A 14,045-nucleotide genomic window follows, 5' to 3' on the forward strand; every position below is an offset into this window, starting at 1 on the left:
GGGAAATGGGGGGGAAATGGGGGAAAATTGAGGGGAAATTGGGGAAAAAAGGACATTTGGGGACATGCGGTGGCATTTGGGGACATGCGGTGGCACTGGGGGACAGCGAGGGAATGGGGAAATGGGGGAAAATTGGGGGAAAATTGGGGGGGAAAGTGGGGGAAAAATGACATTTGGGGACATCTGGGGGACATCTGGGGACACTCAGGGGACACCAGAGATGATCTGAGACCCCTTCCCATGATGAGGATGATGACGGTGGTGACCAAAAACCCAAAAAAAAACCCCAAAAAACCCCAAAAAAACCCCAAAGCGCCCCATTCCACCAACCCAGCCGGTGTCCCCAGGTGTCCCCAGGTGTCCCCAAGTGCCACCAGGGGGTTGTGACACCTCAGGGACACTCTGGGGGTGGCCTGGGACCCTTTCTCATGATGAGGATGATGATGCTGATGACCAAAAATCCCAAAAAAACCCCAAAAAAAACCCCAAAGTGCCTCGTTCCACCGCCCCGGCCGGTGTCCCCAAGTGCCCCCAAGTGTCCCCAAGTGCCACCAGGAGGGTGTGACACCCCAGTGACACTCTGGGGGTGACCCAGGACAAGTTTGAATGGTGAGGATGATGATGGTGATGACCAAAAATCCCAAAAAAACCCCAAAAAATCCCCAAAGTGCCTCGTTCCACCGCCCCGGCCGGTGTCCCCAGGTGTCCCCAAGTGTCCCCGGGTGTCCCCAGTGTCACCCACCGAGAGGATCTGGTCGCCCTTGCGCAGCTCCCCGCTGAGGTCGGCCGGGCCGCCGGCGAGGATGAAGGAGATGAAGATCCCCTCGCCGTCCTCCCCCCCCACGATGTTGAAGCCCAGCCCGGTGGAGCCGCGCGGGATCACGATGCGCCGCGGGTCCCTGGGGACAGCGGGGACAGCGGGGACGTTGGGGACGTTGGGGACAGTGGGGACGTTGGGGACAATGGGGGGATTGGGGACGTTGGGGACGTTGGGGACAATGGGGGGATTGGGGACATTTGGGGACACTGGGGACATTGGGGACATTGGGGACATTGGGGACGTTGGGGACAATGGGGATGTTGGGGACGTTGGGGACATTGGGGGGACATTGGGGGGATTGGGGACATTTGGGGACGTTGGGGACATTGGGGACAATGGGGATGTTGGGGACGTTGGGGACTTTGGGGATGTTGGGGACGTTGGGGACATTGGGGACATTTGGGGACATTGGGGACATTGGGGACGTTGGGGACATTGGGGGGATTGGGGACGTTGGGGACATTGGGGACATTGGGGACGTTGGGGACGTTGGGGACAATGGGGGACATTGGGGGGATTGGGGACATTGGGGACATTTGGGGATTTGGGGACATTTGTGATAAAAGAAGGATTTGGGCGTACTGGGAGAGTTGGGGACATTGGGGACATTGGGGGGATTTGGGACATTGGGGACACTGGGGACGTTGGGGACGTTGGAGACGTCGGGGATGTTGGGGACATTTGGGGGCGTTGGGGACACTGGGGACACTGGGGACACTGGGGGGATTGAGGACTTTGGGAACCTTGGGGGGACGTTGGGGACATTTGGGGACATTGGGGACATCAGGGACACTGGGGGGGATTGGGGACATTGGGGATGTTGGGGACACTGGGGACATTGGGGACATCTGGGGATTTGGGGACACTGGGGACATTTGTGACAAAGGGAGGATTTGGGAGTACTGGGAGAGTTGGGGACATTGGGGACATTGAGGAGGTTGGGGACATTTGGGGATTTGGGGGATTGGGGACACTGGGGACGTTGGGGACATCACGGACGACGTCCTCCAGGCTGACCTTGTTCACCTTGGGGAGCCCCTGGGTGGGGTGGGACCAGTTTGGGGACACTGGGGACAGCCCTGGGTACACCTGGGGACATTTGGGGACACTGGGGACACCTGGGGACGACATCTGGGGACAGCCCTGGGGACAGACCTGGTGACGTCATCGTTGGGCACCAGCTCCTTGGGGCTGGGCGAGAAGGGCCTTGGGGACACCCCTGAGTGACCCCTGGGGACATCAGTGACCCTTGGGGACATCAGTGACCCTTGGGGACCCTTGGTGACCCTTGGGGACACTTGGTGACCCTTGGGGACAGACCTGGGGACGTCATTGGGCAGCAGCTCCTTGGGGCTGGGCGAGAAGGGCCTTGGGGACACCCCTGAGTGACCCTTGGGGACATCAGTGACCCTTGGTGACCCTTGGTGACACTTGGGGACACCCCTGAGTGACCCTTGGGGACTCTGAGTGACCCTTGGGGACCCTTGGTGACCCTTGGTGACCCTTGAGGACCCTTGGTGACCCTTGGTGACCCTTGGGGACAGACCTGGGGACGTCGTCGTCGGGCAGCAGCTCCTTGGGGCCGGGCGAGAAGCGCCATGGGGACACCCCTGAGTGACCCCTGGGGACCCTTGGTGACCCTTGGTGACCCTTGGGGACATCAGTGACCCTTGGTGACCCTTGGTGACTCTTGGGGACCCTTGGTGACCCTTGGTGACCCTTGGTGACCCTTGGGGACCCTTGGTGACCCTTGGGGACAGACCTGGGGACGTCGTCGTCGGGCAGCAGCTCCTTGGGGCCGGGCGAGAAGCGCCGCGGGGACGTCGGGGTCAGCGCCGGGGGGAACTCGGGGCCCAGGAAGCTCTGGGGGGGCAGCTCCGAGTCCAGGTGGGCCGAGTAGGCTGGGGACAGTTGGGGACAGTTGGGGACAGTTGGGGACATCAGGAGACAGTTGGGGACAGCAGGGACACGGGGAGGTATCAGAGGAATCGAGGACATTTGTGACATTGGGGACACCAAGGGACATCGGGGACACCGAGGATGGGGAGATCAGGGGAGGCAGCTCCAAGTCCAGGGGGGTTGGGGATATTTGGGGACAACTGGGGACAGTTGGGGACAGTTGGGGACATTTGGGGACACTGAGGAAGTTTAGGACATTTGGGGATAAAGGGACGCAAAGGGACATTTGGGGACACTGGGGACAAGGACAGGGACACAAGGACGGGGTGGGGAGTCCCACCACTGATGTCCCTCCCACAATGTCCCCAAATCCCCCCAGTGTCCGCAATGTCCCCAAAGTTCCCAATGTCCCCAATGTCCCCAAATCCCCCCAGTGTCCCCAATGTCCCCAAAGTTCCCAATGTCCCCAATGTCCCCAAATCCCCCCAGTGTCCCCAAAGTCCCCAAAGTCCCCAGAGTCCCCAGTGTCCACAATGGCTCCAATGTCCCCAGATCCCCCCAGTGTCCCCAAATCCCTGATGTCCCCAATGTCCCCAGTGTCCTCAATGTCCCAAATGTCCTCAAATCTCTGATGTCCCCAATCCCCTCAATGTCCCCAGTGTCCCCAACCCCTCCAGTCCCCCTCAATGTCCTCTATCCCCTTAATGTCCCCAGTGTCCCCAATCCCCCTGGTGTCCCCAACCCCTCCAATGTCCCCAAATGTCCCCAATCCCCCAAATGTCCCCAACCCCCCGGTATCCCCAATGTCCCCAATCCCCCCAATCCCCCCAATGTCCCCAGTCGCCCCAATCTCCCTCTCAATGTCCCCAAATGTCCCAACCCCCATGATGTCCCCGGTGTCCCCGGTGTCCCCGGTGCGGCGCTCACAGCCGGTGACGTCGGGTGGCCCGTAGCTGTCCCCGAGGCCGGGCACGGTGGCCTTGGCCACGCGCAGGTACACCACGTCGTAGGTGTTCTTCAGCGCCGCCACCGCGTCCTCGTGCATGACGTCCTCCAGGCTGACGTTGTTCACCTGGGGACATCGGGGACGTTGGGGACGTTGGGGACATTGAGGACACTGGGGACATTGGGGAGATTTTGGGGTATTGGGGACATTGGGGACATTGAGGGGATTGGGGACACTGGGGACATTGGAGACATGGGGACATTGAGAGGATTGGGGACATTGTTCATGACGTCCTCCAGGCTGACGTTGTTCACCTGGGGACATCGGAGACGTTGGGGACGTTGGGGACATTGAGGACACTGGGGACATTGGGGAGATTTTGGGGTATTGGGGACATTGGGGACATTGAGGGGATTGGGGACACTGGGGACATTGGAGACATCGGGGACATTGGGAGGATTGGGGACATTGTTCATGACGTCCTCCAGGCTGACGTTGTTCACCTGGGGACATCGGAGACGTTGGGGACACTGGGGACATTTGGGGGGTTTGGGGACACTGGGGACATTGGGGAGATTTTGGGGTATTGGGGACATCGGGGACATTGAGGGGATTGGGGACATTGGGGACAGCAGGAACATGGGGACATTTTGGGGACATTGGGGACACTGGGGACATTGGGGACATTGAGGCCAGAGGATCTGGGGACACGCGGACACAGGGAGGGGACATGGGGACAGCAATGCCACCGCCCCACCTTGGCCACCCGCCCCCCAATGTCCTCGACATCCCCAAAATCCCCCCAATGTCCCCAAATGTCCCCAATGCCCCGATGTCCCCAATGTCCCAAATATCCCAAAAACTCCCCAAAGTCCCTGAATGTCCCCAGTGCCCCAAAATTGCCTCAATGTCCCCAATGTCCCCGATGTCCCCAACCTCCCCAATGTCCCCAATCCCCCTGATGTCCCCACCCCCTGATGTCCCCAATGTCCCCAACACCCCCAAGTGTCCCCGATGTCCCTGATGTCCCCAACCCCTCCAATGTCCCCAATGTCCCCATCTCCCCCGGTGTCCCCGATGTCCCCATCCCCCCTCATGTCCCCAATGTCCCCAGTTGCCCTTTAACCCCCAATGTCCCCAATGTCCCAAACACCCCCGGTGTCCCCAGTGTCCCCGATGTCCCCATCCCCCCTGATGTCCCCAAACCCCCCCGATGTCCCCAATGTCCCCAACACCCCCAATGTCCCCATCTCCCCCGGTGTCCCTGATGTCCCCATCCCCCTGATGTCCCCCCGGTGTCCCCAGTGTCCCCATCCCCCTGATGTCCCCCCGGTGTCCCCAATGTCCCCATCCCCCCTGATGTCCCCATCCCCCCGATGTCCCCGGTGTCCCCACCCCCCCCATGTCCCCCCGGTGTCCCCGATGTCCCCACCCCCCCGGTGTCCCCCCGGTGTCCCCGATGTCCCCACCCTCCCGATGTCCCCCCGGTGTCCCCGGTGTCCCCATCCCCCCGATGTCCCCATCTCCCCCGGTGTCCCCGGTGTCCCCACCCTCCCGGTGTCCCCCCGGTGTCCCCGGTGTCCCCAACTCACGGCCAGGATCTTGTCCCCGACCTGCAGCCGCCCGTCCTTGTGCGCCGCCCCCCCCTCGATGACCTTGGTGACGTAGATGCTGTTGTCCCCCGGGATGTGCTGGTTGCCCACGCCCCCCGCGATGCTGAACCCCAGACCTGCCCAGCGGGGGGACACCGGTGTCACCTCCCCCCCGCTGTCACCCCCCGCTGTCACCTCCGTCACCGCTGTCACCTTTGTCACCTCCTTTTTGTTGTTCCTTCCTTGTCACCTCCCTTTTGTCACCTCCCATTGTCACCTCCCATTGTCACCTCCCTTTGTCACCTCTCCCTTTTGTCACCTCCCATTGTCACCTTTCATTGTCACCCCGATTGTCACCTCCCCCCCCCGCTGTCACCTCCGTCACCGCTGTCACCTTTGTCAACTCCTTTTTGTTGTTGTTCCTTCCTTGTCACCTCCCCTTTGTCACCTCCCTTTTGTCACCTCCCCATTGTCACCCCCATTGTCACCTTTCATTGTCACCCCTCTTGTCACCTCCCCCCCACTGTCACCCCTCCGTGGTGTCACCTCTGTCACCTCCATCACCGTCGTCACCGTTGTCACCTCCTTTTTGTTGTTGTTCTCTCCTTGTCACCTCCTATTGTCACCTCCCTTTTGTCACCTCCCCATTGTCACCCCCATTGTCACCTTTCATTGTCACCCCCCCGACTGTCACCTCCCCTTTGTCACCTCTCCCTTTTGTCACCTCCCATTGTCACCTCCCATTGTCACCCTGATTGTCACCTCCCCCCCACTGCCACCCCTCCGTGGTGTCACCTCTGTCACCTCCATCACGGTTGTCACATTTGTCACCTCCCCATTGTCACCTCCCCTTTGTCACCTCCCATTGTCACCTTTCATTGTCACCCCGATTGTCACCTCCCCACCACTGTCACCCCTCCGTGGTGTCACCTCTGTCACCTCCATCACGTTGTCACCTTTGTCACCTCCCATTGTCACCTTTCATTGTCACCCCAATTGTCACGTCCCCCCCACTGTCACCCCTCCGTGGTGTCACCTCCGTCACCGTCGTCACCCCCATGTTGTTGTCACTTCCCCTTTGTCACCTCCCCCATGGGTCCTGTCACCTGCCATTGTCACCCGTGTCACCTTCTCATTGTCACCTCCCATTGTCACCTGTGCCATTGTCACCTGTGTCACCTCCCCGTGTCACCTCCCATTGTCACCTGTGCCATTGTCACCTGTGTCACCTCCCCGTGTCACCTCCCATTGTCACCTGCCACTGTCACCTTTTCATTGTCACCTTTGTCACTGGTCTCATCTCCCATTGTCACCTTTTCATTGTCACCTTCCCCCATTGTCACCTGTGTCACCTCCCATTGTCACCTCCCACTGTCACCTTTGTCACCTGTGCCATTGTCACCTGTGCCACCTCCCATTGTCACCTCCCATTGTCACCTCCCACTGTCACCTTTGTCACCTTCCATTGTCACCTGTGCCACCTCTCCGTGTCACCTCCCATTGTCACCTCCCATTCATTGTCACCTTTGTCACCTGTGTCACCTCCCATTGTCACCTGCCATTGTCACCTGTGTCACCTTCTCATTGTCACCTTTGTCACCTGTGCCACCTGTGTCATTGTCACCTGTGTCACCTTCTCATTGTCACCTCCCATTGTCACCTGTGTCACCTTCTCATTGTCACCTGTGCCACCTGTGCCACCTGTGTCATTGTCACCTGTGTCACCTTCTCATTGTCACCTCCCATTGTCACCTGCCATTGTCACCTGTGCCACCTGTGTCACCTCTCATTGTCACCTGTGTCATTGTCACCTGTGTCACCTTCTCATTGTCACCTCCCTGTGTCCCCCCCTTTGTCCCCTCCCCCTTGTCCCCATTTTGGGAGCTCCCAAAATGCCCCCAAATGTCCCCAAATTTGGGGCTCCTGGGGGGATTTTGGGCTGAATTGGGGAAATTTTGGGGTCTCCGAGGTGAATTTTGGGGATTTTGGGGTCCCCGAGGTGAATTTTGGGAGAATTTTGGGCTCCTGGGATGAATTTTGGACTGAATTTGGGAAATTTTGGGGTCCCCAAGGTGGATTTTGAGGTCCTGGTGTGGATTTTGGGGTCCCCGAGGTGGATTTTGGGAATTTTGGAGAAATTTTGGGATCCCCGAGGTGGAGTTTGGGGGATTTAGGGAATTTTGGGGTCCCCGAGGTGGATTCTGGGATCCTGGGGTGGATTTTTTGGGGGATTTTGGGAATTTTGGGGTCCTGGGGTGGATTTGGGGGTAAATTTGGGTCTTGAGGACAATTTTGGGGTTCCCAGGAGGACTTTGGGGTTCTTGGGGTGGATTTCGGGAATCTTGGAGTTCCTGGATGGATTCTGGGCTGGATTCAGGGATTTTGGGGTGGATTTCAGGGATTTCAGGAATTTTGCGGTTCCCAGGTGGATTTTGGGGTTCCCAGGTGGATTTTGGGTCGATTTTGGGGATCCTCAGGTGGATTTTGAGGCTCCCAGGATGAATTTTGGGCTGGATTTGGGGATTTTGGGCTGGATTTGGGGGTTTTGGGGATTTGGGGCTGGATTTTGAGGATTTTGGGGTGGATTTTGGGGATTTTGGGGTGGATTTCAGGGATTTCAGGAATTTTGGTGTTCCCAGGTGGATTTTGGTGTTCCCAGGTGGATTTTGGGGTTCCCCAGGTTGATTTTTGGGCTGGATTTCGTAGATTTTGAGCCGGATTTCGGGGGATTTTGCGCCATATTTCGCAGATTTCGCACTGGATTTCGGGGATTTCGCACCGGATTTGGGGGATTTCGATCCGGATTTTTGGGATTTCGGGAATTTTGGGGCGATTTTGGGGTTTTCGGGGTACCTTTGGGCCCTTTGATGAGCTTGACCTCCACCACCCTCTCGGCCGGGACCTTCCTCCTCATCACGTAGAGCCGAACCACGGCCCCGGCCTCCTTCAGCGCCTCCACGGCCGCCGAGTGCGGCACCTCCCGCACGTCGGCCTCGTTCACAAACAGGATGCTGTCGTTGACTCTGGTTTGGGGCAAATTCGGGGCATTTTGGGAAAAAATCCGCAAGTTTTGGGCATTTTTTGGGGGATTTTAGGAGGTTTGGAGCCGTTTCGGGGTGGTTCTAGGGGAGGTTTTGGGGTGGTTCCAGGATGGTTTTGGGGCACCTCCTGGACATCAGCCTCGTTCACAAACAGGATGCTGTCGTTGACTCTGGTTTGGGGCAAATTCGGGGCATTTTGGGAAAAAAGCCAAAATTTTTGGGCATTTTTTGGGGGATTTTAGGAGGTTTGGAGCTGTTTCGGGGCGGTTCTAGGGGAGGTTTTGGGGGGATTTGGGGCAGTTTTGGGGCACCTCCCACACGTCGGCCTCGTTCACCAACAGGATGCTGTCGTTGACTCTGGTTTGGGGCAAATTCGGGGCATTTTGGGAAAAAATCCGCAAGTTTTGGGCATTTTTTTGGGGATTTTAGGAGGTTTGGAGCTGTTTTGGGGCAGTTCTAGGGGAGGTTTTGGGGTGGTTCCAGGATGGTTTTGGGGCACCTCCTGGACATCAGCCTCGTTCACCAACAGGATGCTGTCGTTGACTCTGGTTTGGGGCAAATTCAGGGGATTTTGGGAAAAAATCCGCAAGTTTTGGGCATTTTTTGGGGGATTTTAGGAGGTTTGGAGCTGTTTTGGGGCAGTTCTAGGGGAGGTTTTGGGGTGGTTCCAGGATGGTTTTGGGGCACCTCCTGGACATCAGCCTCGTTCACGAACAGGATGCTGTCGTTGACTCTGGTTTGGGGCAAATTCGGGGCATTTTGGGAAAAAATCCGCAAGTTTTGGGCATTTTTTTGGGGATTTTAGGAGGTTTGGAGCTGTTTTGGGGCGGTTCTAGGGGAGGTTTTGGGGGGATTTGGGGCAGTTTTGGGGCACCTCCCACACGTCGGCCTCGTTCACCAACAGGATGCTGTCGTTGACTCTGGTTTGGGGCAAATTATGGGGATTTTGGGAAAAAATCCGCAAGTTTTGGGCATTTTTTGGGGGATTTTAGGAGGTTTGGAGCCGTTTCGGGGCGGTTCTAGGGGAGGTTTTGGGGGGATTTGGGGCAGTTTTGGGGCACCTCCCACACGTCGGCCTCGTTCACAAACAGGATGCTGTCGTTGACTCTGGTTTGGGGCAAATTCGGGGGATTTTGGGAAAAAATCCAAAATTTTGGGCATTTTTTGGGGGATTTTAGGAGGTTTGGAGCTGTTTTGGGGCGGTTCTAGGGGAGGTTTTGGGGGGATTTGGAGCAGTTTTGGGGCACCTCCCGCACGTCGGCCTCGTTCACAAACAGGATGCTGTCATTGACTCTGGTTTGGGGCAAATTCAGGGGATTTTGGGAAAAAATCCCCAAATTTTGGGGAGTTTAGGAAGTCCTGAGTGGATTTTTGGGGGTCCTGAGCTGAATTTTGGGTGGATTCCGGGTGAATTTTGGGGATTTTGGGGGTTCCTGGGGTGGATTTTGGGGTTTTTGAGGGTCCTGAAGCCATTCCTGGGGTCACTGAGGTGATTTTGGGTGAATTTTGGATGATTCGGGGTAATTCTGAGTAATTTTGGGGTAATTTTGGATGATTTTGGGGTTGTTTTAGGGTTGTTTTGGGTGATTTTGGGGTGATTTTGGGTAATTTTGGGAGTTTTTGGGATTTCTCACCTGAGCCGCCCGTCCTGAGCTGTGGTACCCCCAGGGATGATTTTGGGGTGAATTTTGGGGTTTTGGGGTGAATTTTGGGTTTCTTGGGGTAATTTTGGGGTTTTTGGGGCTGGTTTTGAGGGGTTTTGGAGGTCCTGAAGCCGATTTTTGGGTGAATTTGGGGTGATTTTGGGATTTCTCACCTGAGCCGCCCGTCCTGGGCCGCGGCGCCCCCGGGGATGATTTTGGGGTGAATTTTGGGGTTTTTTGGGGTGTTTTTTGGGATTTTTGAGGTGGTTTTGGGGGTTTTTGGGGGTCCTGAAGCCGATTTTTGGGTGAATTTGGGGTGATTTTGGGATTTCTCACCTGAGCCGCCCGTCCTGGGCCGCGGCGCCCCCGGGGATGATTTTGGTGATGAAGATCCCGGGGTCGTCCCCCACGTGGGGGTTGTCGGTGCCCCCCGCGATGCTGAACCCCAAACCCGAGTTTCCCTGCAGGAATTTGGGGTCCTGTTAGACCCAAAACCCCCCCAAAAAACCCCAAAATCCACCCCCAGAACCCCCAGAATAGCCAAACCTCCAAAAAATTTAAAAAAAACCCCAAAAAACCCCATAAAAATCCCTATAAAAACAACAAAAAAAGGGAATTTTAGGAGGTTTTTTTGGGGGGTTTCCAGATGGATTTTGGGGTCCCGTGAGCCCAAAAAAATCCCCAAAAAATCCCCAAAAAAATCCCCCCAAAAATCCCCAAATTTTAAACCCCAAATCCCCCCAAAACCCACCAAAATCCCACTCAAACTCCCCCCAAATTTTTGGGGTTCCCAGGTGGATTTTGGGATTTTTTTGGGTTCCCATTTGGATTTTTGGGCTGATTTTGTGCGATTTTGGGGTCCCCCAGTGGATTTTGGGCAATTTTTGGGGTTCCCAGGTGGATTTGGGGATTTTTTGGGGTTCCCAGATGAATTTTGGGCTGATTTTGGGCAATTTTGGGGTTCCCAGGGGGTTTTGGGGCTCCTGACTCTGATTTTGGGGTTTCCCAGATGGATTTTGGGCAGATTTCGGGGGAATTTTGGGGGATTTTGGGGCATTTTGGGGATTTTTGGATCTCACCCTCTCCAGCGTGATCTCCTCATATTCCATCTCCCCCTCGGTGCCGTTCACCTGCCAAAAAAAAAGGGAATTTTTGGGGATTTTGAGAGAAAATTTGGGGGATTTTGGGGTGAATTCGAGCGGGATTTTGGGGGAAATTTGGGGGGATTTGGGGAGGATTATTTGGCGTGGATTTGGAGGGAATTTTGGGGATTCTTGGGGGGTTTTTGTGGGAATTTTGGGAGGATTTTGAAGGAATTTTGGAGGGAATTTTGGGGTGGATTTGGGTGAAATTTGATGGAATTTTGGAGGGAATTTTAATGGAATTTCGGAGGAATTTTGGGCTGGCTTTGGCCTGAATTCGATGGAATTTTGGGTGATTTTTAGGGGGATTTTGATGGAATTTTGAGGAAATTTTGGGCTGGATTTGGTCTAAATTCGACGGAATTTTGGGGTGATTTTGGAGGGATTTTTGGAGGGATTTTGATGGAATTTTGGGCTGGATTTGGGCTGAATTTGATGGAATTTTGGGGTGATTTTGGAGGGATTTTGATGGAATTTTGGGGGGAATTTTGGGGGAGTTTTGGGGAGATTTTTGGAGGAATTTGATGGAATTTTGGGCCGATTTTGGAGGGAATTTTGGGGCTGATTCCCGAGGGATCCGGGGTGGATTTTGGGCGATTCCAGGCGGGATTTTTGGGGAGATTTTGGGGGTTTTTGGGGCTCACATAGGCCGGGGCCTCCAGGGTGTCGGTGTTGACGATGACGGGGGGAGAATTGGCCTGGGGGGGGGAGGGGAGGTCAGAGACCCCCAAACCCCCCCAAAATATCCCCAAATTCCCAAAAAAATTCCCAAAACATTCCCCAAATTCCCCAATCCACCCCAACCCCTCCAAAAGAACCCAAAATCCCCAAAATTCCAGACCAAAACTCCAAATTTCCCACAAAAATGAGCAAAATTTCCAAATTTGCCCCTCAAAATTCCCAAATTTCCCCCAAAATTCCCAAATTTCCCCCAAAATCTCCCAAAATTCCCAGGTTTTCCACAAATACCTCAATTTTCCCACAAATTTCACCAAAACTCCCCAAAATTTCCCCCAAATTCCAAAATATTCTCCAAGTTTTGCCCAAAACTCCTCCAGAACTCCCAAGTTTTCCCCAAATTTCCCCAAAATTCCCAAATTTCCCCAAAAATGCCTTGGAATTCCCAAATATTTCACAAATTCCTCCCAATTTTCCGTGTCTTCCCCAAAAATCCCTAAATTTTCCAAATTTCCATAAAAATCCTCCAAAATTCCCAATTTTGCCCCAAAACTCCTCCAGAACTCCCACATTTCCCACAAAATTCCCAAATAGTCCCAAATGCTCCCAAATTTCCCTAAAATTCCCACAAAATCCCTCAAATTTCCCAATTTTCCACAAAATCCTCTAACATTCCCAAATTTCCCCAATATTCCCCCCAAATTCGCAAATTTTTCCACAAATTCCCCAAAACTCCCCAAATTTTCCCCAAAATCTCAAAATATTCTCCACGTTTTCCCCAAAACTCTTCCAAAACTCCCAAATTTTCCCTAACATTTCCAAATATTCCCCAAATTTTCCCATTTTTTCCCCAAATTCCCAAGTTGTCCCCGAATTTCCCCAAACTTTCCCCAAATTCCAAAATATTCTCCAACTTTTCCCCAAAGTTCCTCTAAAACACCCAAATTTCCCCCGGAAATCCCCAAATATTCCCCCAATTTTCCCCAAATTTCCCAAATTTTTTCGCGAATTCCCCCAAAATCCCTGAAAATTCCCAAATTTCCCCCAAGCTCCACCCCCAAATCACAAAATGGACCCGAATTCTTTGGCCCCGCCTGCTGTGATGTCATCGATGACGTCATCCACACGATTGTGACATCATCGCCGACACAATGACGTCACTGCTGCCCATGTGGGGGTGGCCTCCCGAAAGGGGCGTGGCCAGCACGAAAAGGGGCGTGGCCTCCCAAATTAGCATATCATGAGCCCGGAAATGGGCGTGGCCTCCAAAAGTGGGCGTGGCCTGACCATATTTGGACATTGCCTGCCTCTCAAAGGGGCGTGGCCTCTAAAGGGGGCGTGGCCTGTCCGTATTTGAACATTGACTATTTATAGGGGGCGTGGCTTCTAAAAGGGGGCGTGGCCTGACAAAATTTGGTCATTAATTGCCTCTCAAAGGGGCGTGGCTTCTAAAAGGGGGCGTGGCCTGACAATATCTGGGCATTGACCATCCAAAAAGGGGGCGTGGCTTCTAAAAGGGGGCGTGGCCTGACAAAATTTGGACATTGACCATCCAAAAAGGGGGCGTGGCTTCTAAAATGGGGCGTGGCATGACCATATTTGGGCATTGCTGGTCAAAAAGGGGCGTGGTCTCTAAAAGGGGGCGTGGCCTGAACTGATTTGGGCATTGGGCACCTAAAAGGGGGGCGTGGCCTGATCATAATTGGGCGGTGCCCGCCCAAAAGGGGCGTGGTCTCTAAAAGGGGGCGTGGCCTGACAAATTTTGACATTGTCAGTCAAAAAAGGGGCGTGGCCTCTAAAGGGGGTGTGGCCTGTCCTTATATGGGCATTACCTGTCCCCAAGGGGGCGTGGTCTCTATAAAAGGGGCGTGGCCTGACCATATTTGGACATCACATGGCTCTCAAAGGGGCGTGGCCTCTAAAAGGGGCGTGGCCTGACAAAATTTGGACGTTGCCAGTTTTAAAAAAGGCGTGGCCTCTATAAGGGGGCGTGGCTTCTCCATATATGGTAATTTGCCAAAAAGGGGGCGTGGCCTGACCATATTTGGGCATTACCTGTCCCCCAAAAAGGGGGCGTGGCCTGACCATATTTGGGCATTACCTGTCCCCAAAAAGGGGGCGTGGCCTGTCCATATTTGGGCATTACCTGTCCAAAAAGGGGTGTGGCCTCTAAAGTGGGTGTGGCCTCTCCAAATATGGTAATTTTTGCCCCAAAAAGGGGCGTGGCCTGACCATATTTGGGCATTACCTGTCCCCAAAAAAGGGGGCGTGGCCTCTAAAGTGG

At 54.8% G+C, this 14,045-nt stretch overlaps 1 protein-coding gene across 3 annotated transcripts in view; it reads right to left on the minus strand.

Annotated features, from left to right (window-relative positions):
- Positions 1-14,045, minus strand: part of DLG4 (discs large MAGUK scaffold protein 4) — a 37,416-nt gene that overhangs the window by 15,343 nt on the left and 8,028 nt on the right. For 2 of the 3 annotated variants that reach the window (XM_085564184.1, XM_085564186.1), the window contains exons 3-10: positions 11,728-11,781; positions 11,021-11,071; positions 10,278-10,402; positions 8,111-8,280; positions 5,258-5,394; positions 3,647-3,791; positions 2,583-2,721; positions 743-899 (exon numbers count right to left, since the gene is read on the minus strand). In XM_085564184.1, coding sequence (XP_085420310.1) covers positions 743-899; positions 2,583-2,721; positions 3,647-3,791; positions 5,258-5,394; positions 8,111-8,280; positions 10,278-10,402; positions 11,021-11,071; positions 11,728-11,781 — 978 coding nt within the window. The remainder of the gene's footprint in view (positions 1-742; positions 900-2,582; positions 2,722-3,646; positions 3,792-5,257; positions 5,395-8,110; positions 8,281-10,277; positions 10,403-11,020; positions 11,072-11,727; positions 11,782-14,045) is intronic. The other variant, XM_085564185.1, reaches the window with a different exon arrangement.

Source organism: Lonchura striata, chromosome 32 (assembly GCF_050655825.1).
Source record: "Lonchura striata isolate lonStrDom1 chromosome 32, ASM5065582v1, whole genome shotgun sequence".
Classification (NCBI taxonomy): Eukaryota; Metazoa; Chordata; class Aves; order Passeriformes; family Estrildidae; genus Lonchura; species Lonchura striata.